This window comes from Punica granatum, chromosome 7 (assembly GCF_007655135.1).
Source record: "Punica granatum isolate Tunisia-2019 chromosome 7, ASM765513v2, whole genome shotgun sequence".
Taxonomy (NCBI): Eukaryota; Viridiplantae; Streptophyta; class Magnoliopsida; order Myrtales; family Lythraceae; genus Punica; species Punica granatum.
Window position 1 is genome coordinate 6,877,792 of NC_045133.1, and position 26,415 is coordinate 6,904,206.

General features: G+C 35.9%; 5 protein-coding genes across 6 annotated transcripts; 1 reads left to right on the forward strand and 4 right to left on the reverse strand.

Moving 5' to 3' along the window:
- Positions 1 to 7,104: 7,104 nt before the first annotated feature.
- LOC116213445 (protein AGENET DOMAIN (AGD)-CONTAINING P1) lies at positions 7,105 to 9,142 on the forward strand. Its single transcript, XM_031548393.1, has 3 exons — positions 7,105 to 7,650; positions 8,213 to 8,665; positions 8,759 to 9,142. Exons 1-3 carry the CDS (start codon positions 7,180 to 7,182, stop codon positions 8,771 to 8,773), a joined length of 939 nt encoding a protein of 312 aa, XP_031404253.1. The 5' UTR covers positions 7,105 to 7,179; the 3' UTR covers positions 8,774 to 9,142.
- Positions 9,143 to 9,273: 131 nt separating this feature from the next.
- Positions 9,274 to 9,988, reverse strand: LOC116213447. The gene has a single exon (XM_031548395.1). It carries the CDS (start codon positions 9,927 to 9,929, stop codon positions 9,435 to 9,437), a length of 495 nt encoding a protein of 164 aa, XP_031404255.1. The 5' UTR covers positions 9,930 to 9,988; the 3' UTR covers positions 9,274 to 9,434.
- Positions 9,989 to 12,167: 2,179 nt separating this feature from the next.
- On the reverse strand, positions 12,168 to 17,513 carry LOC116214732 (intermediate cleaving peptidase 55, mitochondrial). 2 transcript variants are annotated; one of them, XM_031550170.1, is made up of 14 exons: positions 17,219 to 17,510; positions 16,848 to 16,922; positions 16,487 to 16,750; positions 16,087 to 16,179; positions 15,712 to 15,918; positions 14,866 to 14,969; positions 14,649 to 14,715; positions 14,455 to 14,562; positions 14,142 to 14,234; positions 13,852 to 13,948; positions 13,633 to 13,703; positions 12,957 to 13,012; positions 12,737 to 12,797; positions 12,168 to 12,628 (listed from the first exon to the last, which is right to left on the reverse strand). In XM_031550170.1, the coding sequence occupies exons 1-14, from the start codon at positions 17,288 to 17,290 to the stop codon at positions 12,515 to 12,517; spliced, it is 1,482 nt and encodes a 493-aa protein (XP_031406030.1). In that variant the 5' UTR covers positions 17,291 to 17,510; the 3' UTR covers positions 12,168 to 12,514. The 2 variants fall into 2 exon arrangements, 1 of the variants encoding a protein (XP_031406030.1); XR_004158329.1 differs by having other exon boundaries at positions 12,606 to 12,628; positions 12,957 to 13,090; positions 17,219 to 17,513.
- Positions 17,514 to 17,817: 304 nt separating this feature from the next.
- On the reverse strand, positions 17,818 to 18,701 carry LOC116214733 (Werner Syndrome-like exonuclease). The gene is made up of 2 exons (XM_031550171.1): positions 18,293 to 18,701; positions 17,818 to 18,211 (listed from the first exon to the last, which is right to left on the reverse strand). The coding sequence occupies exons 1-2, from the start codon at positions 18,632 to 18,634 to the stop codon at positions 17,930 to 17,932; spliced, it is 624 nt and encodes a 207-aa protein (XP_031406031.1). The 5' UTR covers positions 18,635 to 18,701; the 3' UTR covers positions 17,818 to 17,929.
- Positions 18,702 to 23,295: 4,594 nt separating this feature from the next.
- LOC116213206 (Werner Syndrome-like exonuclease) lies at positions 23,296 to 24,187 on the reverse strand. Its single transcript, XM_031548055.1, has 2 exons — positions 23,773 to 24,187; positions 23,296 to 23,691 (listed from the first exon to the last, which is right to left on the reverse strand). The coding sequence occupies exons 1-2, from the start codon at positions 24,112 to 24,114 to the stop codon at positions 23,410 to 23,412; spliced, it is 624 nt and encodes a 207-aa protein (XP_031403915.1). The 5' UTR covers positions 24,115 to 24,187; the 3' UTR covers positions 23,296 to 23,409.
- Between the last annotated feature and the right edge of the window lie 2,228 nt (positions 24,188 to 26,415).

Below are 26,415 nucleotides of genomic sequence, written 5' to 3' on the forward strand. Positions count from 1 at the left end.
GGGGAAATTGCTAGGAAATTGCTCAGTCCACGCCTAATGGGAATAGATGAATTTTTTTTTTTCCAAATGGATCAAAAATAACAATTTAGAGCAGGGTTGTATTGATTAAGTCATTGATTGCAGAGGACTGCCCACACCAAATAAATTTTGTGGAATCACCCTTCCTGTTTGAGGTTGTGTTTAGTATTAGAGTTATAGTTGAGTTGAGTTTTGATTTTAATTGATTTGTAATGATTGTATTGTTAAATTATGAGAAAAAATGCGAAAAGGTAATGAATAGTTGAGAGAAAATAATGATTGTCTTGTTGAATTGTGGAAAAAAAATAAGGAATAATTAAGAGAATTTAGTATAAAAAATTAAATTAAATGATTAAAAAATTTGAAGAAAAATGAAAAAGTAATAGTTGTGTTGTTGAGTTGAGTTAAAAAAAAAATTCTAAAGCCAATTGAAGATAATTGTGTTGTTGAAACTTGGCTCTTTGGCCGGACAGGATTCCGATTTTACCCTCCTGATCGATGCATTTGGACCCTCTGGGGTTTTGATCTCCAATAATACAAAGAAAAATTGAGATTTCTCGTGGACCTGCGAAATCTTTGTTCAAAACAAGCAACCGAAAGAGAAACTGCTGCAAAGAATCCTTTGTAGCAACAACATGCTCAAATTGCCCGTTTGGTTTAAAAAATTTGTTAACTCTATCGTACTTAACTCCACTTATGTTCAAATCAATAACACAATTATTACTTTTTTTTTCTTCTAACCATTCAATTCAATTTTTAATACTAAATTCTCTCAACTATTTTTTTTCACAAATCAACAACACAATCATTATTTTCTTTCAACAATCCATTACTTTTTCCACAATTTAACGACACAATAATTATTTTCTTTTAATTATTCATTACTTTTTCATATTTTTTCTCATAATTCAACAACGTATTCAGTATAAAACAATTAAAACTAAATTCAACTCTACTCAACTTTAAATTCAACCACAACCAACTCCTCCTTGTCGGTCGGCAATTTTGAACTTTAGGTGCGCAACGTCTCTCTCTCTCGCCCCTCTTGGTTGTTCTTAATGTTATTTATTACTTGACCATATCCCACGCATTAATCGGATGCATCTCTTTTTTTTTTTTCTTTTTTCCTTCCTGTCTTTTGTTATTCCCATACTCATTTACATCCTCGGTCTCAGAGACCGGGGAAGTAGGTGAGTTTAAGCTCAAACAAAGGAACATAAATTTGATATCAAATAGGCTAATATCTAAGGTGGCACGAGAAGTAATTATTATGAATGTGATCATCCCAATAAATGTAGATGATCGGCATTGGTGTCAGGTCCAAGTAAATTATACAAGGTTTACATCCAGAAGAATACATACCCCATCATCCAAAATGAAAATAATAAGATCAAATTAGAAAGGTTATCCTTAACCCTTCGCAATTCTTGTTTGGTTAGTATTAGGAAATGGATGGGGTGGAAAAATCTAAAGATACTATTTGACCATTATACCCCTTTTCTTTTCTCTTTTGAAGATTGTGTGCCACAATTGTAACTAAATTGCACATTTTTCTCTCGAATTAAATGCTCGTGACCGGAAGTTTATCCAGAATTATTTTTAATAAGGTTTTAAACTGGTGCTATGTACTCTAATTATGGCGTGAATATGAGGGTTGATTTTATATTATCAAAAGTTGTAAGAATATCAATAACTTAAGAAAAATGCATAAACATTATAACATATCTATCTATTATTATTATTATTATTATTATTATATTGGAGAAGAGTGTAGTTGTTGTGGAACATTTTTCTTCTGGAAACACCCATACTAGATATAATCCAATAATTTAGAACCATTGCATGAAGGATAAAATTGTAAATTTGAGAAGTAACCGTCTCACCCACTATCTTCTTCCCATTTCTCTCTTTCCAAATTTCTCTCCAATTTTTGCTCTTTCCCTCTCCCTCCTCACGACAATGTTTTCTTTTCCTTTTACCCTCTCTCTTCTCATTCAATATCATACTATTTTTTTCCTAAAACTTTATTATATAAAAAATTTCCTATTTTAAAATTCTAAGAATTATTCATGATTTTTGGATATAGTGAAATAGGAGATATAATTACTAATCAAAGAAATGGGAGATATTATTTTTTCAAAAAAACAGTAATGTACATAATATATTAACATATGAAAAAAGTAAATAATAATAATAATAATTAAGTGATATTGCGCGTAGCGCTGATACGCAATCTATAATATATATAAACACATGTGAATATATATTCATATATATATTGACTGTAATTATCTTTAAAAGTTTCGATAGAACTTTTTGGGAGGCATTAGAGTTCTAGAAAATAAAAGAGACAGGGAGTTTCAAAAGTGAGAAAATTGGTCTCTCTTTCCGGGTAGTGACCCTGCAAAGCAATGCTGTAGAACAGAAAAACATACTCACATTAATTTTTGCAAAAGTGAAAGGGTTCTCAAAGTCAATGGTTGTTTCTTGTTTGCAAAGAGCAAAGGCAACATGCGGGAAAATGACTAGGAAATTGCTCAGTTAACACCTATTCGTAGTGGTCTATTCATGCTGACTGGTTTTTGTTTTTGTTAGATGAAATTTTCATGAATTTGACTATTTAACAGAGAAATTAGATCCGTTTGTGCTGGACTTTGATCTGGAGAAAGTTGTCTGTGTCAAACTTGTCAGGACGTCATTTTCTAGTTATCCAAATGGATCAAAAGAGAACAATTTAGAGCGGTATCTTGCGATTGCAGCATTAGTCAAATAATTAATTCATTCATTGATTGTGAAGAATCGCCTACGAACATCACACCAAAAAAATTTGTGGAACCGTAAATTAATTCGCGGTGTTTGAGAAACATGGCACTTTGGGAGGACTTGTTTCCAATTTTGCATTCCTGTTATGGTGGTTTCTTGGCATGAATGGTTGGCTAAATGATATGCCTCAATTCGAGATTTCTTGTGGACAAGAGAAATATTTGTCCGATACAAGCAATCGAAAGAGAAATTGTTGCAGAGGATCGTCCTCTGCAGCTGAAACATGCTCACTAGTTATCAGTGCAAGGAGGTTCAGTCTAATTACTTTCCCTTGCACGACTTCGACTATGTACCATCACATTTGAGGGGTTGGTGGCCTTGCCAGCGGCCATCGACCCCCCTCCCCCTAGGTGAGCTCGCCGGAGACCTCCGTGCTCACCGGCGATGTCACCGCAAAGGAAGTGGGTGCCGCCGGACCCCCAAATCAAAAGCCTACTGGGTTTTTGATTTTCTTCCTCCCGGATTGGGGTAGTTTGCCGCATTTTAATGGAAAAGAGAACGACGAGTACTTGCCATATCGGACTTCAGTTAGGAGATATACAGCTTTGTATGACCCCTTTTTCTTATAAAAAAAAAATTATTTCCCATGGTCTTGGTAATAAATACTGGGAAATTCTACTGATGGATCTCCATTGTTTTCTTACATGCCAATCTAATTTGGTCAGCTGAATCATCTGATCTCAATATCATCGCCATTCAATCAAGGAGAATGCTTTCGGTTTTCTTGTATGGAAAATGCCCCATGTTTTGCTTGCTAAATAAAGGCAGGTTGTCATGCTTCAACATCGAACCATATGTCCATGTGACTAGACCATTCGCCAATGCTCAAGTGATTGCGGACAACCTTGCGGGGTTGGTGATCACTGACAATTTAAACTGTACGAAATAATTTGAATAAAGTAAATTTCATTTCGCACTCATTATACCGTGCTTAATTTAGAGCAAAAATATATCAAAATTAATTAATTAATTAATTAAAATAAATAAAAAATGAGAGCGGTGTGAGACCATCTCCCAAGTAGTTTTTTTCCCCTTAAGTTTGAACATGCGCGAGAGAAATTTAAGCAGGGCTTAGAGGGAAGTTAGAAGAGAGAGGAGTTAAATGATCAACTATATCATCATATTCCTTTTTTTTATTGGCTAGAATTAATTTTATAGGGATAAAATCGGGAAACTAAAAGTAAGACATATTGTCCTCAACTCTGCCTTTATATATTAGTATAGATATTTCTTATTTTATTGGCTACAATTAATTTTATAAGGGTAAAATCGTAAACCAAAAGTGGACCAACTGTCCCAGCTCAAACTTTATATATTGGTATAAGTATAGATAAGGTATATTTTCCTATTAATAAAATAGAGTTTCCACTATTAATATACATAATATCTCTTCCATGATATCTTAAATATAATCTATTATTGAATTGTTGTCTTATAAGATTGTGAATATATTTAATTAAGTAATCATATAGTTTAATGAGTACATAGTCTATTATTGTACCCTTTTATACAGATGTACATGAAATATTTTGGTAATTTATAGAAATAATATGCTCAAAGTATTTGATATTAATTATATCATCACATACAATTCTTTACAAAAGAAAAACATATATTATCAGATATAGGGGGTTTTCCATATTTTGAGGAATATGAAACATACATTATATGGCGATATCGACATTATAATTATTCAAACATTGCCTGTTATTTAAATTAATTACAAATTTATATAATTGAAAAATAATGAAAAGGTCTATATGTGCATTACCCGCATGAAGCACAGATAAAGCACAAAGTATTCCATCTAGCCAAAAAAAGCACAAAGTATCTCAATTCTTCAAGCCAGTATCTCTGGCATTACAAAGTGAGATTAGACGAAGAGGTGTGCCAATTCTTCTAAACATTATCACATAAGCAGCAGTACACTATCCCCGGCTTCCCCGTCTTTTAATCTATCCACGATCGAGAAAGTTATTGGCGTGATGGCTCGTGAACAGAACCTGAAATAGTTAGGTTGGCATTAAACCGAGATGAGCTCAAATTCTCCACCCAGCGAATGATAGCAGGGAGAGGGGCATAAGATTCAAGACTAATATAAATTGTGTCATGTTGGTTCAAAACTATATTGTCGTATGTATGCATCAACACTATTTTCTCACCACTTCTTAACACATTAATAAATGGTATGCAACATACGAAAACATTGGCACTCCTGCTTGTGCTCGGTACAGAGAATAAAGCATCAGATGAGCCATTGATGATTGCAGAAGACATGAAAAATGAAAATCACCGCATCTAGATGAGGTAAAACAATCTCTATCAAGATGATAGACCCATTCTCTGTACTATCAATAGGATCCATTATAACAAGTCACACACTCATATTCCGGAAATACAGAAAGAAAGAAATTCCACGATCGAACTATCACGACTTGTGTATCTAGGGAATAGTCGCTTTAAAGTGAATTTTCCCTAGATACATCTATTCTGTTCAATTCTAAATTTATTCCGAATATATAGATTATGCTAAAGATTCAAAGCCCATTTCATCTTTTTTTCTTTAGTTTATAAAAAATAAAAAAAATAAAAAGATGAAAAAATACATTTCAAATTTATTGTTCGGTAAATCGGTTGTGAAATACTTTTTCTATTTCTAGAATGTCCAATATTTGTTTTACATCTTCTCTACGAAAATGTTTAATTTTCATAAGGTCTTCTTGACTCTTATTCAAAAGGTCCAATAATAGCTCTACCCTATCTTTTGTTTACCAAAAAAAAAAAAAAGTTGGACGATGGAAGGGTAAGGACAGGAGTTCTCACGTAAATAGGCAATCCAATGATGATGTAATGCTATTCATTGTTCGACTTGAATGAATCCACCTCTCTGCAGAGAATAAGATAGTATTATTGATTAATGGTAAGGTTTTTCTCAAACAGCAAAATCCTGACCGAAACAGTCACAACAACTTGCACGTCATGTGCAGACGGTCAGTCAGGAAGTCAGTTTTCTGTTTGAAATGAATGATTTTTTTAAAGATATTTTATGATAAGAAACCCTTTTCTTCATCTTTTGAGTTTTTTTTATATTTTTAAAAATAATTCTTAACAAAACTATTTTAAGAAAATATTAAAAAATATTTTTCTAACTTTCTAATGAAATATTGTTGATTATTATATTTAATAAATTACATATTTTTGAAAATAAAATGAATAATTTTTATTAGATATTCAAGTAACAATATATTTCTAAACTTTTCTTTAGAATATTTTATTATCTATATGATATTTGAAATTTTGTCCATAGTAAAAGTCCTGAATTCTTTGTTTAAGATACAAACTTAATACCCACAAAAATATTATTAGCAGTAAAAGAAGTATATATATTATAATATATAGTCATATGACTATCTTTAATATATGCCTTCACCAAGTTTTTGAATTTTTAAAATTGAATTACATTTTTTTATTAGATATTGAAGTAATAAAATATTTTTGAATTTTTAAGAGTAGATTTTATCATCTACATAAAATTCGATACTTTTGAACTTTTTATTTAAGATAAAATTAATATCTAGTCACATCTATATTAAAATTAATATAAATTAGTATTTATTTTCTGAAAAGAAATATATGTACAATAGATATCACAATTCCTCTCAGCGTATCACACAAGCAGCAGTACACAATCTTCAACTCATTGGACAAAGTGATATTATACTAAAATGGAGGTCTCTCTCGTCAATTAATTTACCTGTGATTTTAGGTGAAATAAATGTACTAAATTGTTCTTTCAATGGCTCATTTACTTTGTAGTGCCACAGTCTCTAGCAAAAAATATAATAATAAAGAATGTTATTGTGTAAATCAATATTAAAATAACGAAATGCTTACAAATTCTTCATTTATATAATAGTATAGATTGATATTTTCTAAAACCTTGAAACATGATCGCTTATTTAGATGGTGAGTTATGAAAAATTATGGAGCGACGTACTGTGAGGTTATTATAATTTAATTGCATAATCTTCTTTACCATACAATCCAATCAAGCAAATAAAAGTAAATGATTTTTTGCAGCTAAAAAGAAGATTATTGGTAAATAAGATAGGTGACGAAAACCTAATTCCTTTTTCTCTTTTCTTTTTAGGGCTGAAAATAAAATGAGACTATTATTATTATTATTATTTTGCTGAGTAAAATTAGTTTATTATTGATATCGCATTTATTGCGTAATGTATAATTTTATCGTTTGGAGATTGCACCATATCATATGACACTGTACCCGCTGACAGTACTTCCGCCCTCTCCCGCCAACGTCAGCCCATCGTCTCCAGAATGCCTCCAGCCGCCTCATTCTCCCCCGGCGACGCCGTCGAGATCGCATCAAACGACGACGGGTTCCGCGGCTCGTGGTTCACCGGCATCGTCATCCGCCTCCTCTCTGCTCCATCCTCCTCAGGCCGCCGCAAGACCGCTGGCAAAGCCACCCTTAGGTACCTAATTCAGTTCGACACGCTCTTCGAGGACGAGGCCGGGACCAAACGGCTGATGGAGGAGGTCGATGAGTATCAGATGAGGCCCCTGCCTCCTCGCGAGCCGAGGAGAGCGTTCAAGCTCGGGGAGGAGGTGGATGCGTACTACAACGACGGCTGGTGGGAGGGCTCGATCACGGCGGAGCTGGGCAGCGGGAAGTTCGAAGTCTACTTTAGGGCTTCAAAGGAGTCTATACAGTTCAAGAGCGAGAGCTTGAGGCTCCACCGTGAGTGGACCAATAACGCTTGGTTCCCTCCTTTCGATGAGGAAAAGGTCAGTAAGATGATTTCTCCCTTCAATTCTTCGCTCAATTGGGTGGCTTGCCGGTCTTGTCCGATCGAATGTTTCAGCTGGATGATGAAAATGAGCGTGTTTTCGTAGATTGCCTATCTTCAACCTGTAAATTGTTCACTCATATGATGTATAGAGGGACTTAATGAGGAAATTGAGAGCTTAAACGGTCGAAATTTGCCGAAGGATCGTCAATAGTAGACAATCTCAGGTTCGACAGTGAAATACACGGCCAATTGTCATTGTGATTATACTGGTTCCTGTTACTGTCTCGTGAGTTCGAGTTGCTTGTGTACTGAATTTGTAGTTCTGATTCTGATTGACCAATTTCACAAAAGTCGTTTTGCTTAGTCAAATTTGCTATGGGAAACGACGTGATTTTCGATATTTATGCAACATCTGAGAATAGATAGTTTGGTTCTGAATCAAATAGGAGGTCCCCGACTACCCCGGGCTAGTGTTTCCAGATAAATCACCTCTCAGCTTTAGCTTGTTTGAAGAATGAGTTTGTCGAGCTTATGTGTAAAAATAATTGGAGTTGCAGAGAGGGTCAGCAGCAGTGGAGGCTAAGGTTGCTGGAACAACGAACCAGAGATTCAAGAAAGGGGCATTGGTTGAGGTGAGTAGCGATGAAGATGGGTTTCGTGGTGCCTGGTTCTCTGCAAAGATTGATAAGGAGATTTCAAAGGGAAAGTACCTAGTACAGTACCAAAACTTCAGAAACGATGATGATACAAACTTCCTATTGGAAGAAATTGATGCTCTGCACATAAGGCCTCGTCCTCCCCAAACTAAAGCAAGTGGTGATTTCAAGTTGCTCGATGAAGTAGATGCTTTGTACAATGACGGATGGTGGGTAGGCGTGGTCTCTAAAGTTCTCAAAAATTCGAGATTTTTTGTCTACTTCAGAGATACCAATGAGGAATTGGAGTTTAGCGGATCCGAGTTAAGACCACACCAGGAGTGGATCGGCGGCAAATGGATTATCGCCTCACAGGTAAGAGCTCGATGCATATAAAGTTCTAATCTCCCGTCACATCGAGTTTCTTATTGACAGTTGACTAACCTTGAAAATTACCGGTTGATCCAGTCTTTGAAGTTGTAAGTGCCTGTCAAATGAGGTGGTCCTTCCAGCACTTTGCCTTGCCTGCATTTTCTGCTAAGCGAATATCGGCCCGACTTTACTATAGCCAGCAGAAGCAATGTCGAAGTGGGGACAGGAGTTTATGATGTTGTGGTTTTCCTTATCTTTCTAGGTACATTGCTTTATTACATATTCCAAATTTAACTTCTACAATTGCTTCCTAGTTTAGTTGCTAGTTCATTTTCATTGAGAAGGAAGTCCGATCTTTCTTGTCGTGCTGCTTGGTTCAAAGTTTAGGTCGTGCGGTGGTTGCTTGCTTGCTAATTCATATGTTTGAATGAACTTCGCTGACTCGGTCCTCAAATGAATGCCTCTTGGGACAATCCTAAATTGTTTGCCTCTTATCATGCTTCCTAGAATCGCAGAATCATAAAAATGAGTCTTAGATCCGAGTAACTCTTACGCATCCCGAATTTCATTTTCAGGTCTACTCTAGATGTTTCATTGGATATCCTGCACCATTTTTTTGAACAAGAAAGTTTATTTTTTTCTCATCATAGTAATAATACAAAATCAAGATAATATGTGTTCGAAGCATTAGTGAAATCTAAATGATCCATCCTTATCAGTGAAACCATAAGCAAAGCATTCACTACATCGTTGTCCATCGCCATATCTAGCTTCATAATTCCTTGACTTCCACAGCTGCATTTGCTTCTTTGACATCACTCTCCTCCTTCACATCCTTAACTTCCTCCTCGATCTCAAAGGCCGAAACCGGGAACGACCGCGACAACCCAGCGGGAGTCTTAAAAGTGATCTTCCCGGTGGGGGGATCGTCCACGTAGATGTCGCTCAGTGAGATCCAGATCAAGAGCTCCTTGGTCTTCACGCCGGTGAGCTTCTTGATCCGGTTCTGTTCCACATAGGCCGTGACCTCGGGAGCATAGGACACGAGCCTCCCAATCTTGTCGAACTTGTGGTCGGTCTTCTTCTTCTGTTTGAGCCACACGAAACCGGTCTCCTTCACGTACCCGCATTCCTCTATATCCTTTAAAGGCAGGAGCCCGTTCGGAAGACCGATCTCCTTGAGCAAGAACTTCGATTTCTCTTGGCATAGATCGTCTCCGTGGTATACCTCGGCATTAGCTTTGATCTCATCTATGACAAGAGACATCTTTTTCACTTGCTTTCTCGTGTACTCTCTCAAGCTCAATAATAGTATGAGTTGCAATGTTGAGGGACGACATAAGATGCATGCGGGGTTATATATTAAGGAAGCAAAACATTTGCCCTTCTTGGCTAGGGAAAATTCCGAAAATGCCACTGAGGGTCCATTGATCTCTGGGGCCCATTATCATAGCTTTCGTGTGGTCAGGGTCAATGTTGGTTCAATGCATATTTTCCACGACAGAGATGGGAAACAAAGAGAAATGTGCGATCTGGTAATTTTGGTGCAAAGTTAGGGGCATTTTGAGGATATCAGGTCGCCTTTTTTGCTTTGATAGGTGTCCACTTTGGTGCAGTTGGAAATTTATGGCGAAATTTAAGATGGCAAGCGGTGGGGTTGGCGGTGGTTAACCGATAACGTCCCTCCACGTGTCACTTTCGTATGGTTGGGAGTATTTTTGACCGACCTTAGCCTAAGGCACGGCTAGTTAGGGAACTCGGAGTTTAGGGTTCCAAGTCGATGGCAAATACATGTTACATCGAATCGTTATCTCATGTACCTATTAGAGATGTCGCGCCCACTCTCATTGACATGATGCACAATCGCATTGCCGTGTGTGGACAATGCTATAAGTATCAATATGGGACTGGACCGGCTCGGGGACAGATAATTCCCACGGCAGAAATATGACTTTTGGACTAAAGTACTAAGTAGAGTCACCTCTGCACGTCACTTCGTATGTGCTCGAACCGATCTGCCCCTCGACAGGAGCCACCCACCTAAATTTGCAGGTGGATGGAATGGAAACGAGCATAACCGCAATCAATGAATAGTGGCATCATTTATCATGCTCGAGGGGCAATGAATTTTTCTTAAGGAGATAGGTGGGACGGGTGGTAGTTGACCGCTAAACTAAAAAGGTACTCTCCTCAACTGGAGAAACTGAAGGACAACCCGCCTACAAATATATGTGTGGATGTATGTATGGGAAACTTGCCAAACTTTTGAAGCCACCTTCAATTCGCATTGTTAGGTTAATTAGGTCCGGCTTTAGTAACACGAGGACGATCCTTCCATAGCTTTATTTGGTACAATGGAATGACACGATGCATAAAATGAAAATAATGTGGTGGAATCCTATCAATTTTGCAAGAAAAGTTTGTTTATGTGACCGTAACGAGTACCTTTTGGTTGGTCACACCATGACTGATGTCGGGTGTGACCCTGCAATAGATTCTATTAGAATGCTTCATTCAGACCAATGGTTTTGGCATGGATTGCTCGTCTCTAGGGCTATTAAAACCCACCTTGAGTTCATCGAAGGTGGCCTGAGATCACATGGCCTCGAGGCCGAATGCTATGACCTGAGATCTTCAAGCCGGACGGTAGCTGGCTGATTACGATCGTCTGGTCCCGGATATCACAAGTCTCCTGCCCGATCTCCATATTAATTCCTTCGACGCGGATCCATAGGCAAATCAATGCAGCTGCTCAACTTGCAGCTGTTTATGCATATCCTCGAACCTTGTACATGACATGGCCGGTGGTCCAGTCCTTGGTGGCCGCTCATATACCTTTTGATTTTTATTAATTACGAACGACCTTGACATTTTTTTATGTCACAGGAAAAGATTAATGCGATAGCAATTCCTCCTGAAGTTAACAAGAAAATAACCAAATCCAAAATATGTGCACACTTTGTGGACAGTCCACAAGATCATATGTTTGACTCCCTCATGCAGTCCACAATATCATATGTTTTGACTCCCTCATGCACGCGCATCTCTCGGTGAGGGAGTCTATGCCGGGGTGGTCAAAGACTCACTTGTGCTAATTAATGAATGTCACCATAGTGGGTGCGACCCTCTGACCAACGTCTCAACTCCAATTACCAATCAGACAAAGCCCGTACCTTCCTAAGGTAATTTGATGGTTAAAGAACGGGACGTTCTGCTGACCTGAGGGATTCGATACCAAGGGGCTTCCATCACCATTCGATGATCGAGCATGCCTTGTTTAGCGGGAGGCAAGTTTCACTAATCCAATGGTTGGGAAGCCTAAGGTACCATACCCATCAGGTTCAGAAGAATTCCCCCTAAGGACCTTCAGTTTTCCCTAAATTATCCTTTGTCTATATTATCAAGGTTCAAACTAATATAGAGATGAGCCGAACCAAGCCACAGCCATAAACGGAACTGAGGCACACGCAACGCTAACCATAATCGAGTTGTAAGTGGAGAGGAATTTGGCAAACCAGAACAGGCAAGAGTTATAACATAAAGACAACTTACAAAACTCCTGCTCCAAAACAAAAATCCATCGGGGCATATGATATTTGAGCTGAGAAATGAATCATGAATGCACTAATCCTATTGTAGATTCCCGGAAGAATTGGGAGAGAATGGTGATACAATGGTGAAAACTATAAGAAGGAATTCACTGTGATGGAAGAAAACCAAAATCTTGGATGTGAACTAGATGCTCTACAGTGAAGGGATTCTTATAAAAGCAGGTACCCCAGATGAGATCATGTGTCGGTAGAGAGAGAGCCTGCATTTGATGGGGCACTCTGATGAATCCGTGTGGAAGTATTAACTTGATACAACTCTTGCATCATTGAATAATCCCTCAACACCTCCTCGGCTGTAATTGTTCAGTAATGCTTCAATGTGCTTAACCTCTTTGGGCATTGAGCCTGTGAGGACCTGTTCCAATTTTGATCCATAAGAATAGTCATTATCATGGCTTTGGGTCAAGAAGGTCCTCATTGTCGTCGGTCTTAAAGGAGAAGACAGGTCATTTTCAACTCATACCTCATAACCTGTTTCTGTAATTAGAACCTCATCCTCGATCCTTATTCCTGTGCCTCGATACCTGCATCATGTTCCCCTTGGTAATTAATCAATCCATTTAAGTCCCACAGATGAAATAGCCATGTAATGTTGAGTTCTTATGCGACTTTCTGAGGAACTTCAAGATGGGGAATCTGAAAGTAGTTGCACAATTGGACCAAGAAAAAACCTTGCTTCATACCTATCAGGACCATCAAAGTCATCTGGGATGTAAACTCCTGGCTCAATAGTTATTACCTAAAGGCAAATAGCACATTAACAATTGCAGAATAGGAAGCAAGAGGAGGGATTTGACATGTTCAAGTAAATATCTTCCTGCAATTGCCACAGAGCAAGGCCAAAAAGAAAAAAAAAGAAAAAAAGAAAAAAAAAAGAAGTAGATCAGTATGAACCAGACGTGTAATATTCAAGTAACAAGCTGCTTGCGTAGATGGTATCATGGTACAACATAATTGAAAGAGAATACTATGAAATCAATATAGATAATCCAGGTTTATACGTCACTCCATTTCTACATTTATAAGTGAATCTCTTTTTCTCCAATAAAGAGCAAGTACCCCAGTAAATCTTTCATTTCAGTCACAAGGTATGAACCCCTAGAGACCTGCAAAACACTCCATCCCCAAGCCTCAGGAGGCAGGCAGCCCAATGGACTGCGTGCCGCCTTAAGGAAGTAATGGCCAAAGTAATTTGAGTCCAGAGCTGAATGCTCAACCTACGAGCAAAGCTCTGTGATGGGAGCGAGCACTGGACCACTGCTGCTAACCCCTCGGGCGACGCGGTACTAAAAGGTATCAACTTTACAATGTGGGATTCTGAGGAAAGAAATTTGAGCAGCTTATTATGTCGAAACTTACTACACCAGGCTCCAGAACACGGTCATAGCTAATTGTAGAACAATCATGCACATCCATGCCGAGATAGTGACCTGGGGAATCATGAAAATGCAAACGACGGCTTGGATAATCAAAGGGAGAATCAGATCTCTCATCACAAACAATTGAAATTCAAGAACTGGAAATGTCCAACAGTGTGGTGCCAAACAAGATTATATGTCAAGGGATAGACAACAACACCTATTGAAGTAGGGTTCAACTGATCGTATCTAAGGGAGTTGGTTCCACCATTCTTAAGAAGCCCAATTTCCTTGAACCCTTTTAGAAGCATGTCCACCTACATAGCAACACGACATCACTATCATCAGCAGCTGAGTGGAACTCTTAAAAGTGCGTTATGATTATCGAAAATTTGAAGAGAAGGGCACAGAAGAAGCTGTATTTTGTGTTTGGCCAATAAGCTGTTCTCCAGAGGAGGTGAGAACAGATCAGTTACATGTTTACCAATAATATCGATATAATAAACCTACCGAGTACTTGTGTATTTCACGAATGGTTGTGCCAGGTCCGCAGAGCTCCATGGATTTTTTGTTTGTTTGTAGTATAAGATCATAGAGCTCTTCCTGCAGAAACCATTTTTCTGATGTAAGGTTCAACTAAATGAAGATATCAACCAAGTTATAAAAGATGAAAAGAGAGAGAGAGGAAAGAATGGGGGTGATTGGGGATGCCAGGTTAAAAAAAATCAATAAAGACTTATCCCAAAAAAAAAAGGGGGCTTGATAGATGAAAAACTTAGACAAAGTGAGGGAAACAAAGAGGAGGGAAGGAGAGAGTGCAAACTTGAGCAGATGAAAAACTTCCAGAAGGAGGCCATGTACGGGTCAAGTCGCTGACATAACCATGCAACTCACATCCAATATCCATCAAAACAAGATCCTGATCCTTGATCTGTACAAGAGCCCTTACAGATTATAATGAATTTCAAGATTAGAAGAAGAATTGGAACAACTAAAGGAAGATGCATCTTATCTTACTTTCCGGTCATTCCGAGAATAATGTATAACACTGCCATTTGAGCCTCCACCAACAACAGGGTTGAATCTAATCACCAAAGAGATTAAGCATATCTTCTGAGTTGCAGAGGATCCAGGTATATAATCACAAAATCATAATGGTCCTCATCACAAAAACCCACCATCTGATTGAACAAGAATAGAACGTCTAAAGCTTCTGAGAAGGAGAAATGCTTACGCCATCCTCTGGGCACCTCTTATTCTGCATTCATATTCTATTTTCGCAGATAGTATGCCCTCATGAGGGTACATTTTCGAGTGCATCATTGTCTGCAATAGTGCCTAAAATGGAGAGGAAAAACTTCAATAACAAACGAGAGGGATAATGTCTATAGAAGAAAAAAAGACTGAACATCACTAGGAATTATAATTTGGTGGCATATACAACATCCGACTGCAGAAAATGGTATGCAGATAAGAGCTGACCGTACATGGAAAAACTTGTCATGCTGATCACAGCAAAGGATACTTGAGCAACAGAGATTTGTTATTATAAGTTAAACTCACACTTTCTTTAGAACATCAGTTATATAATGCAGGGGAAACTTATAAACGTGATTGTTCAGGTCTCGAAATGAATGAAATTCCATGTGGTACTTCGCATAATTAAAATTGGGGGATGAGACAGATTGAAAGTGAGTCCTCCATGCCCATAGGTAGGGTTTGTCATCATCAGGTAAACTCCCCTTTTCAGTGTATCATATTGGATTTATGTTACAGAGAAAGTTTTTTTATTCTGTTTCGTGGCAGAAAATCTGTTATAATGCAAGATCAATAATGAGGAGCAAAAACAAATCATCCTCTTGATGGGACCATCAAGAAGCAAATATTGCCAGAAAATTTTTGAATTTCTATCACATGAAATTGGGAAAGGTGAAGTCACATTACTGTGACTCTTTAACAACAAAATTAGTATGGACCTTTCCTGCTGAGCAATTAGCATATTCTCTTACAGATCATAAGAATGGATGACAAACATAACCATCTCCTGAAGCTAAGACTTAACTTTGGCACATGAAAGTACCTGGCAAGCAATTGATGCTGATTCTCTCATCAGCTTAAGCTCTGCAGGTGATTTTTTCCACCGTAACTCATGTGTGTAAATAGAAAGGTCTTTGACTTTGCCACCGTAAGCTGCTCTCTGATAAGCCTCCAGATTTGTATATGCTGATGTTGCAGTATAACCATTATGGAACAACTTGGAGGATTGCCTAATCATTTCTGGAAGGACCTGGCCAGCAATGACAATTTGTATTAGAAAATAACAAGAAAGGAAAGTCTAAAAGGGAATTGAACGGATGGGTCTCAATCATAACTGGAAGTGTTTCTTTCTTGACAGCGTCTAAAACCTACACAGGACATGGTATATAGCCAATGAAAAAGTCCACAGAAACATTACCTCACGCAATTTGCTCATGGGAAATGCTTTATCAGCCTTGAAACTTTCCAATGCTGCATCAACTCCAGCGATTTGGCCTTGCCAGAGGACATCCTATATAGTCAATGAAAAGTGAATCCATCAGAACCCAAAATGCAGTTTCATCATTCCATAGGCGTCGATAAGAAATCCCTAGAGGTCTTATAACATTTACGAAATATGTACTCAACAGAGTCCTTTCTCTCGCGACCGTCTCTGAACATTGATATAGATAAGATGGCTCAGTCTTTCAAGGATTTCAACCGAGCTAGAAAGATAATAGAAACAGTAATTCCTGAAGCGTTAAGAGCACATTTTTCAAATGCCCTCCAGAGGAATCTTAATAATATACAATCATATCAGTCTAGGATTTACGGCATACATGAGGTTTGGCTTCGGGCATAAACATGCACAAGCCCCAGTCACGACCTAACACCGCAACGCCCCCCGGTTGTTGACACCCAGTGATGTACGAGTAATCCGCATCTTGTCGGAAAGTGTAAGGCACAACATCTGTCATCATTTTCACTGGAGCAGATGCAATAATTGCTAAGCCCTTCTCGGGGAGAAGCTCGATCAATCTGTTCCGCCTCGAGATGCACTCTTCTGTGGTGATGCCAGGTGTGATCTCTCCATCCTTTAGTAACTACACAAGGAGATAAATATAAAGTCCTTCAGCACATTCTATACAACACATTTAACGTTTTCATCAATAGCAAAGAGTTTAATGCACAAACCAGCACCTCAGGGTGAGTAGCAGGAGTTGGCTGTCCAATGTCGACGGCTGTTTTCGAACAAAATGCTCGGCAACCATTTATCTGAAACAGACAATAACAGCATTCTAGATTGACGATGAAAGTTTTCACCAAGTCCGTTGATCAAAACGAGAAGACCCACAAAATTATTCGAACATTGCTCCATAAAGTCCCCGACTTTCATCAAATTCAATGAAACATTCCACAAGAACTCCAAGCATTTACAACAATTGCTCACGATGGGAAATTCATTCAGCTGAGAATCAACTGCCATCGACTAAGCTCACCAACACTCTTTTCATCAATCAGGAGTCAAGATAACCGGAGATTCAAGCGTACAATTTGAACCAAAGTATGACCTTTCCGGATGAAATTCTCTGAAGAAAGTTCGCCCCTGAAATCCTCCGCACTTTACGGGCCAATTGTGACATCTTCCGTCCTTAAAATGGAAGTTTTCACCGGCCGTGGCGTGAAACGACCAATATCCTCGGATTGTTCGAACAATTGAACGTACTGGTAATCGATTTTCAGTTTGTTCCAGGGAGGATCAGCTCAGTTTTCACCGGCTCTGCCGGAAACAGGGTTTAGGGTTTACGTATCAGAGGCTCAGCGGGAGTCCAGGAGATCCGGGTTTATCATGAGCCCAATGAAAAGTGGGTGAAAGCGTGCCAGTGGGTTAACTCCCGCTGGGTGCATTGTGCACCGGGAGCAGTTCCTGAAGCGCCGCATCCATCGGAATCAGCTGTATTCACTAAATGGGCTGGGCCTTTCTATTCGATGTTCAGTTCTGGGCCTGGCCCGAAAGTACTTTATGTCTATATATTTTAATTCGATATATATTATTTTTCTAATGTATAAGCATTATCTTCTTTTCTTTTTTACTGGAAACTAATATTATAATGTTATATTATCATATATAATTATTATTATTATTTCTAAATGCAGGGACTTGCATAAATTAAATCAACAGTAGCACATTTTTTTTAATAGATTAGAATTCACATCGCTGGTAGTATCGAATAGCATAGCACTTCGTAGCATCGCACATACATATTGGGAAATTATCATAATTAGTTCTCTATGAGAAGCTTGTGGCCGATCTTGTAAGAGGCATAGGCATCGACACAAGCATACTCGACTTGACTGTCGTTGAGATTCCGGGCCTCCCAGTTACTCATGACGACGTGCCTGGGCTTCTTCATGTGCAAGCCTGCCACTTCTACCGCTAGATCCTTCAGCCCGGGCCTCCTAAACCTTCCAGGCCACTTATTCTTCGCCGCCTCCCGAACATCTGCATGCTTTCTGCAATTGAGGCCGTACTCGTCCCTCAGCTTTGCAATATCATCGCCAACCTTACATCAATGAGCAATATTAGTATTCATTAAAGAAGTTAGTGACATGGCATCCATGCATACACGTATACAAATAGAGACCTCAATGCCCACAAAAGTAAAGTTCGGATCCATCAAGAAGTTCTTGAGCGAGTCGGGGATGTAATCCACGTAGAAGAGCTGGACAATGAGGCACTTGCAGTCGATACAGAGCTGGAGCGTTGCGGATTTGTTGCTCATAGATCGGATGATGTGAGGCCTCCACTCGACATCTAAACCGACCACCATGGGTTTTCCTGCATAAATGGATTGTATCTCCATAACCCATGAATCAATCACAGAAGCCTTGTCGGTCACAACTGTTTCGATCGTTTTCCCAGCAAACAAAACCGAGTACTTCGAGGTGGCCGGGTTGAACGTCACAGTCCTGCGAGATCCCAACATTTTTATTGAACACGCAGATATATGGAATGTCAATTTGATGTAAGATGGAAGTATACAGCCACAAAGCCACGTTCTGTATATATAGGGATGAAGATGCAGTCAATTAAGATGACACATTGAACCGATTACGCAGTCACCGAAGAGATTTTTAGTGAAGGATGAGGTATAGATTGATCATGTAATTAATCTTTTTGGTGTGCACTTTAATATTCGGAAGTATATCGAGTCCTTATTAATTCAGTTCGAGCCATATCGGCTTACTAGAGGATAAAGTTTTTCTAACATAAATTTTTTTTTTTTTCAGTCACAATACTCTAATATTAAATCTTGAAACATAAATGTCGAATCCATTAAACCAACCTGTGTCGATAATTATATAATTAATTTAATATCTTGAGATTCGATGCACTTAGATTAGCTCCGTGATTGTTTAGTATCCTCTGTGGATGGTCAACCACGGAGCAAATTCAAGATTAGTTACGGTCTTAATCAAATTCGAGGGGTAAATTAGTATGTTACATAAAAATTGAATAATGCTAATTATTATTGTAATTAATAAAATATTTTCAGAAAAACATTAAAGAAGAATTCTAGTCACTTATTATTATTTTGTCAGTAGTTGGTATTTTATTAGTAAATAAATATGTATAATTTTAAAGATATTAAGAATTATTGAACTTTACTTAATTAATTTTAATAATCTTTATTAGCCCTAAATCTATCTATATCTACATATATATAGTATCTACATATATGTAGTAAAAGAAACTATATCTTGCTTTAAATAGGCTTATGTTAAATGGGGTTAGAATAGTATTTTACAAATAAAATAAGTTTGATGTAGTAATTAATGAATGAAACTAATTAATAATGTAAATAAGAAAGCATAAAAATTAACTAATAAATTAGACAAAATAATTAAATCAAAGTACCTTTTGTTCGGGATTGAAATAAAAGAACTAGTTGAAGGAATGCGACTGTAAGTGCTTATATTAAAGTAAATAGTTAAATTGGCCTTTATCTGTATATATATATATATATATAAAAAAAGTTGTATCATACCCTATATAATGGGGGTAGAATTGTAAATATCTAATAAATTACTATGTTACATAGAAATTAAATAATGCTAATTATTATTGTAATTAATAAAATATATCCAAAAAATATTAAAGAAGAATTCTAATCACTTATTGTTATTTTATAAGTAATTGCTATTTTATTACTAAATAAATATACATATATATATATATAATTGTACCAAAGGTTACAATTGTAAGTGTATAATAAATTAGTATGTTACATACAAATAGAATAAATGCTAATTATTATTGTAATTAATAAAATATATCAAAATAACGTTAAATAAGAATTCTAATCATTTATTGTTATTTTATAAGTAATTGCTATTTCATTAGTAAATAAATATATACATTAAGAATTATTGAACTTTACCTAGTTAATTTTAATAATCATTATTAGCTCTAAAGGTTAAAGTAAGTAAATCTCTCATCAAGCTGATTAGTTATTTTATCTAAAATTATTTAAATTTGTAAAATCAAATAGATGAAATATGAGTGAGAAAAATACAACTGCGAATAATTAATGTTAAAATTTTATAGGATCTATGATAGTTAATCGATCTTTAATAATAAACCAGCTAGGAATTTTGTTTTTTTTGGATTTTATAATTATTGTCCTATAAATTGTTGAGATCATGTCTATGAAATATTTTATACGAATTATTTGCTTACGAGCTCTTTAATTAATATTATCTACCGCGTGTATGAAATTTATATAGTATAAGAAGAAATTTTTTATTTTCTACATATTAATTAAACTATAAATCAATATTAATAATTATCTCAATATCTAAAGTTTTTAAATAAATTTCTTTACAAAATCCGTGCAACGCGCGAATTGAATAGTCTAATTAGAATAATTTTGGCCGGGATCATTTTTACCCCAATTTTAACTAATCCACTCCCCTTATTGACCATGGTATCAAAATGCACTCACCACCAGCACGGTGATCTAGTGGTTAAGCTCCAAGTACTCTACTTGAACATCACGAGTTCGAACCGCACTAAACACGTAGAGCTCGTCACTATGTAAGTGTATTATGGGATGGCGGTGGTCAACCCATAATGCTTGATCCAATAGGCCTTAGACTTAATTCGCTAGTGTGTTGGTAGGGCTGTGGTGACCAAGTTGAACTAAAGTCCTAGCCAGCTATGGCGAAGGAAACATTCCGTGACGATTAAGTACCTTAGTTAGGGCAGTCACAATGGACTAATAACTCGATCTAGCTTTTATATTCAACAAAAAAAGGTACCAAAATACACTCAACAACACATTTATAACTCTAATTAGATATGGATAAACCCCATAAATCACTCTTTGATAAGTAAATAACATATCCACTTGTCTATAATATTACTTAAATAAAATTTCACATTTCCTATAAACTATTGATAAGTAAACAATTTTATACCCATAAGTCCTAAATATTTTTTTAGCATAGTATCCTATTACTTGGTTGAAAATCTTGACGCAGAAAAAATAGAAATATAACGAAATATATATATATATATATATATATATATATATTTGCACAAGCAATTTCTTTACTCAAAAAAACCAAAAAATGAATATTTAAGAAAATGTATACTTCTTTTAAAATGGTGTTCTCGCTCCTTGGCCAAATATTCAAGGTAGAAAAATTTCCAAATGAATTATCAAAAGACAATATACGTGCTGGATGCTTTTTTTTATTATCTTACTTTGGTTGTTTTCTTTATCAGCATGATATATAATATTAATTTTCATGTAATATAGTTAATTTAATGCCAACGTATTATTAGAATTTAAACGCTCCGTTTGGTTTTATAATCATGTTTTTAATATTTTAACTCTAACTTTAACTCTACTTACTACACAACAAAAATCAATAACACAATTATTACTTTTCTTTTTTTCTTCATTGTTTTAACCATTCAATTCAATTTTTAATATTAAATTATCTAAACTATCTATTACTTTTTTCACAATTAAATAGCACAATTATTACTTTTTCTCAACTATTCATTCCTTTTTCACCATTTTTTTTCATAATTCAACAATACAATTATTACAACCCAATTAAAATCAAAACTTAACTCCACTTAATTCTAAAACCAAACACACCAATTCATGAATATTACTTAATTGACATTTTCACAATTTAAAAGGTTATCTAACTAAATTTTTTTAAGTAAATTAAAAAGTATAATTATATTAGCACAATTGTGTAAATCTATTATTTAAAAAAAGACGAACCCTTCACTTGCAACAATAATCAATAAGTAAATAAAAAAAGCCATGCTTAACGAATAATCAACAAGTAAACAAATGATCTTGTTTTTGTTTTCTCTTGAAAAACATTTTGTTTAAATATGAAGATTTGGTTATTGGGGAATTTGGTTGATACCTTCTCTTACAAGTTACAACACTCCTCTACTTAATACACTGAGAAAAGAAAAGTCAAGACAACCGACATATTTCACTTTTCCTACTTTGCAAATGGATGAACGAAGATAAAAGAGATCCCATAATCACATGAAAAGAAATCTTTCACTTTGCCTTGCATTATTACTCTTCTTTTTCACATGAGCTTCGCACTGGATAATCTTGCATAGTCCCCGACTTTCATCAAAATCAATGAAACATGGATCCCACAAGAACTCCAAGCATTTACGACAATTGCTAACGATGAGAAATTCATTCAGCTCAGAATCAACTGCCATCGTCTAAGCTCACCAACACTCTTTCATCAATCAAGAGTCAACATAACCGGAGATTCAAGCGTACAATCTTAAGCAAATTAAGTGTGACCTTTTTGCATGAAATTCTCTCAAGAAAGTTTGCCCCTGAAATCCTCCGCCACATTAAAATGTTAGTTTTCGCCGACTGTGACGCGAAACAACCAAAATCCTCGGATTCTTCGAACAATTGAACGTACTGGTAATCGAATATCAGTTTATTGCAGGGAGGATAAGCTCAGTTTTCACCTGTTTTGCCTGGAACTGGGTCAGGGTTTATGTCTCAGGCTCCATTTGGATTGAGATAACTGATTTTAACTTTTAACTTTAACTTTTTAACTTTAACTCAACACACTACACAACAAAAATATACATTTTCCAATTCAAAAATTTTAACTTTAACTTTAATTTAACACACTACACAACAAAAACACACGTTTCCCAAGTCAAATTTATAATCACATCTCATTTATCCTTTTCCACAATCAAAATCAAAATTAAAATCAAAGTAACTTTAACTCTGAATCCAAATGTCCTCCGTCAGAGTCTGAGCGAAATTCTACATACTCCGGGTGTACAGTGAGCCCAAGGAAATGGGGGACAGCGCCGGATCAGGGCCAGTGGGCGGGGGTCTCGCTGGGTTCATCGTGCTCCGATCCACTGAAATCAGCTATATCTCTAAATGGGCTGGGCCTTTCTAACCGATGCTGAGTTCTGGGCCTGGCCCGTAGTTACTTAATGTCCATATTTTTAAATTCTATTAGTTCTAATAAATAAGCATTATTTTCTTTTCTTTTTTGCTGGATACTAATATTATCGATATATAATTATTTTATTATTTATAAATACAGGGACTTGAAGAAATTAAATCAACAGTAGCAGATTTTTTAATAGATCAGAATTCATATCATCGGTATTATCGAATAGCATAGCACTTCATAGCATCGCGCATAACATATCGGGAACTTATCATAATTAGTTCTCTATGAGGAGCTTATGGCCGATCTTGTAAGAGGCATAGGCATCGACACAAGCATACTCGACTTGACTCTCGCTCAGATTCCGAGCCTCCCAGTTACTCATGACGACGTGCCTGGGCTTCTTCATGTGCAAGCCCGCCACTTCTACCGCTAGATCCTTCAGCCCGGGCCTCCTAAACCTTCCGGGCCACTTATTCTTCGCCGCCTCCCGAACATCTGCATGCTTTCTACAAATGAGGCCGTACTCGTTCCTCAGCTTTGCAATATCATCGCCAACCTTACATCAATGAGCAATATCAGTATTCATTAAAGAAGTTTCTAACGTGGCATCCACGCATACACATGAACAAATAGAGACCTCAACGCCCACGAAAGTAAAGTTCGGATCCATCAAGAAGTTCTTGAGCGAAACGGGGATGTAATCCACGTAGAAGAGCTGGACAATAAGGCACTTGCAGTCGATACAGAGCTGGAGGGTTGCGGATTTGTTGCTCATAGATCGGATGATGTGAGGCCTCCACTCGACATCTAAACCGACCACCATGGGTTTTCCTGCATAAATGGATTGTATCTCCATAACCCATGAATCAATCACAGAAGCCTTGTCGGTCACAACCGTTTCGATCGTTTTCCCTGCGAACACAACCGAGTACTTCGAGGTGGCCGGGTCGAACGTCACAGTCCTGCTAGATCCCAACATTTTTATTGAACACGCAGATATATGGAATGTCAGTTTGATGTAAGATGGAAGTATACAGCCACAAAGCCATGTTCCGTATATATAGGGATGAAGATGCAGTTAATTAAGATGACACATTGAACCGATTACGCAGTCACCGAAGAGATTTTTAGTGAAGGATGAGGTATAGATTGATCATGTAATTAATCTTTTTTGTGTGCACTTTAATATTCGGAAGTATATCGAGTCTCCATTAATTCAGTTCGAGCCATATCGGCTTACTAAAGGATAAAGTTTTTTTAACGTGATTTTTTTTCAGTCACAATACTCTAATATTAAATCTTGAAACATAAACATCGAATCCATTGAACTAACCTACGTCAATAATTATATACTTAATTTAGTATCTTGAGATTCAACACACTTAGATTAGCTCCGTGATTGTTTAGTATCCTCTGTGGATGGTCAACCACGGAGCAAATTCGAGATTAGTTACGGTCTTAATCAAATTCGAGGGGTAAATTAGTATGTTACATAGAAATTGAATAATGCTAATTATTATTGTAATTAATAAAATATTTTCAGAAAAACATTAAAGAAGAATTCTAGTCACTTATTATTATTATTTTGTAAGTAGTTGGTATTTTATTAGTAAATAAATGTGCCTAATTTTAAAGACACTAAGAATTATTGAACTTAATTAATTTTAATAATCTTTATTAGCCCTAAATCTATCTATATCTACATATATATAGTATCGACATATATGTAGTAAAAGAAACTATATCTTGCTTTAAATAGGCTTATGTTAAATGGGGTTAGAATAGTATTTTACAAATAAAATAAGTTTGATGTAGTAATTAATGAATGAAACTAATTAATAATGTAAATAAGAAAGCATAAAAATTAACTAATAAATTAGACAAAATAATTAAATCAAAGTACCTTTTGTTCGGGATTGAAATAATATAATTAGTTGAGGAATGCTACTACAAGTGCTTATATTAAAGTAAATAGTTAAATTGGCCTTTATCTATATATATATATATAAAGTTGTATCATACCCTATTAAATAGGGGTAGAATTGTAAATATTTAATAAATTACTATGTTACATAGAAATTAAATAATGCTAATTATTATTGTAATTAATAAAATATATCCAGAAAACCCTAAAACCCTAAAATATTAAAGAGGAATTCTAATAACTTATTGTTATGTTATAAGTAATTACTATTTTATTACTAAATAAATATACATATATATATATATATAATTGTACCAGAGGTTACAATTGTAAATGTATAATAAATTAGTATGTTACATACAAATTGAATAAATGCTAATTATTATTGTAATTAATAAAATATATCAAAAAACCATTAAATAAGAATTCTAATAATTTATTATTATTTTATAAGTAATTGCTATTTCATTAGTAAATAAATATACATAATTTTAAATACATTAAGAATTATTGAACTTTACCTAATTAATTTTAATAATCATTATTAGCTCCAAAGGTTAAAGTAAGTAAATCTCTCATCGAGCTTATTAGTCATTTTATCTAAAATTATTTAAATTTGTAAAACCAAATGGATGAAATATGAGTGAGAAAAAATACAATTGCGAATAGTTAATGTTAAAATTTTATAGGGTCTATGATTGTTAATCTTTCTTTAATAATAAACCAGCTAGAAATTTTATTTTTTTTTGGATTTTATAATTATTGTCCTATAAATTGTTGAGATCATGTCTATGAAATATTTTACATGAATTATTTGCTTACAAGCTCTTTAATTAATATTATCTACCGCGTGTATAAAATTTATATAGTATAAGAACAAATTTTTTATTTTCTACATATTAATTAAACTATAAATCAATATTAATAATTGTCTCAATATCTAAAGTTTTTTAATAAATTTTCTTTACAAAATCCGTGCAACGCGCGGATTCAATAGTCTAGTTAGAATATATTTTGCTCGGGTCATTTTTACCCCTATTTTAACTAATTGACTCCCCTTATTTGCTAGTTTCACCAGCCGCAACGGAAGCGTAAAAAGAACATAAATTCAAAATTTCCTACCCGTGAAACTAATTCCAAGACCTACTAGAAGAATAAGAGTAAATAAAAGCGTACTTGGAATATTTAAAGTTGTCGACCGAGCGTCCCACGCGTGACGCCTCTATTGGTATCCACACCGACTTTGTCGACGAGTTTTCGAGATCGGCGGTACTAGCGACCAATACTCGAAAGAAACACCGATGCGACACTCGAAATTTATTAAACTAGTAGGATTAATTAAAGTTGAACAATTCA

Excerpts from the sequence above, each read along its gene's own strand:
- LOC116213445 (XM_031548393.1), top strand. The coding sequence starts at position 7,180 with ATGCCTCCAGCCGCCTCATTCTCCCCCGGCGACGCCGTCGAGATCGCA. Across the intron at positions 7,651-8,212 it reads CTCCTTTCGATGAGGAAAAG|AGAGGGTCAGCAGCAGTGGA; the intron begins GTCAGTAAGATG and ends TTGGAGTTGCAG.
- LOC116213447 (XM_031548395.1), bottom strand. The coding sequence starts at position 9,929 with ATGTCTCTTGTCATAGATGAGATCAAAGCTAATGCCGAGGTATACCAC.
- LOC116214732 (XM_031550170.1), bottom strand. The coding sequence starts at position 17,290 with ATGTCACAATTGGCCCGTAAAGTGCGGAGGATTTCAGGGGCGAACTTT. Across the intron at positions 14,970-15,711 it reads CAGCATCAATTGCTTGCCAG|GCACTATTGCAGACAATGAT; the intron begins GTACTTTCATGT and ends TCTCCATTTTAG. Across the intron at positions 13,704-13,851 it reads GTTGAACCCTACTTCAATAG|GTCACTATCTCGGCATGGAT; the intron begins GTGTTGTTGTCT and ends ATGATTCCCCAG.
- LOC116214733 (XM_031550171.1), bottom strand. The coding sequence starts at position 18,634 with ATGTTGGGATCTCGCAGGACTGTGACGTTCAACCCGGCCACCTCGAAG. Across the intron at positions 18,212-18,292 it reads TTACTTTTGTGGGCATTGAG|GTTGGCGATGATATTGCAAA; the intron begins GTCTCTATTTGT and ends CATTGATGTAAG.
- LOC116213206 (XM_031548055.1), bottom strand. The coding sequence starts at position 24,114 with ATGTTGGGATCTAGCAGGACTGTGACGTTCGACCCGGCCACCTCGAAG. Across the intron at positions 23,692-23,772 it reads TTACTTTCGTGGGCGTTGAG|GTTGGCGATGATATTGCAAA; the intron begins GTCTCTATTTGT and ends CATTGATGTAAG.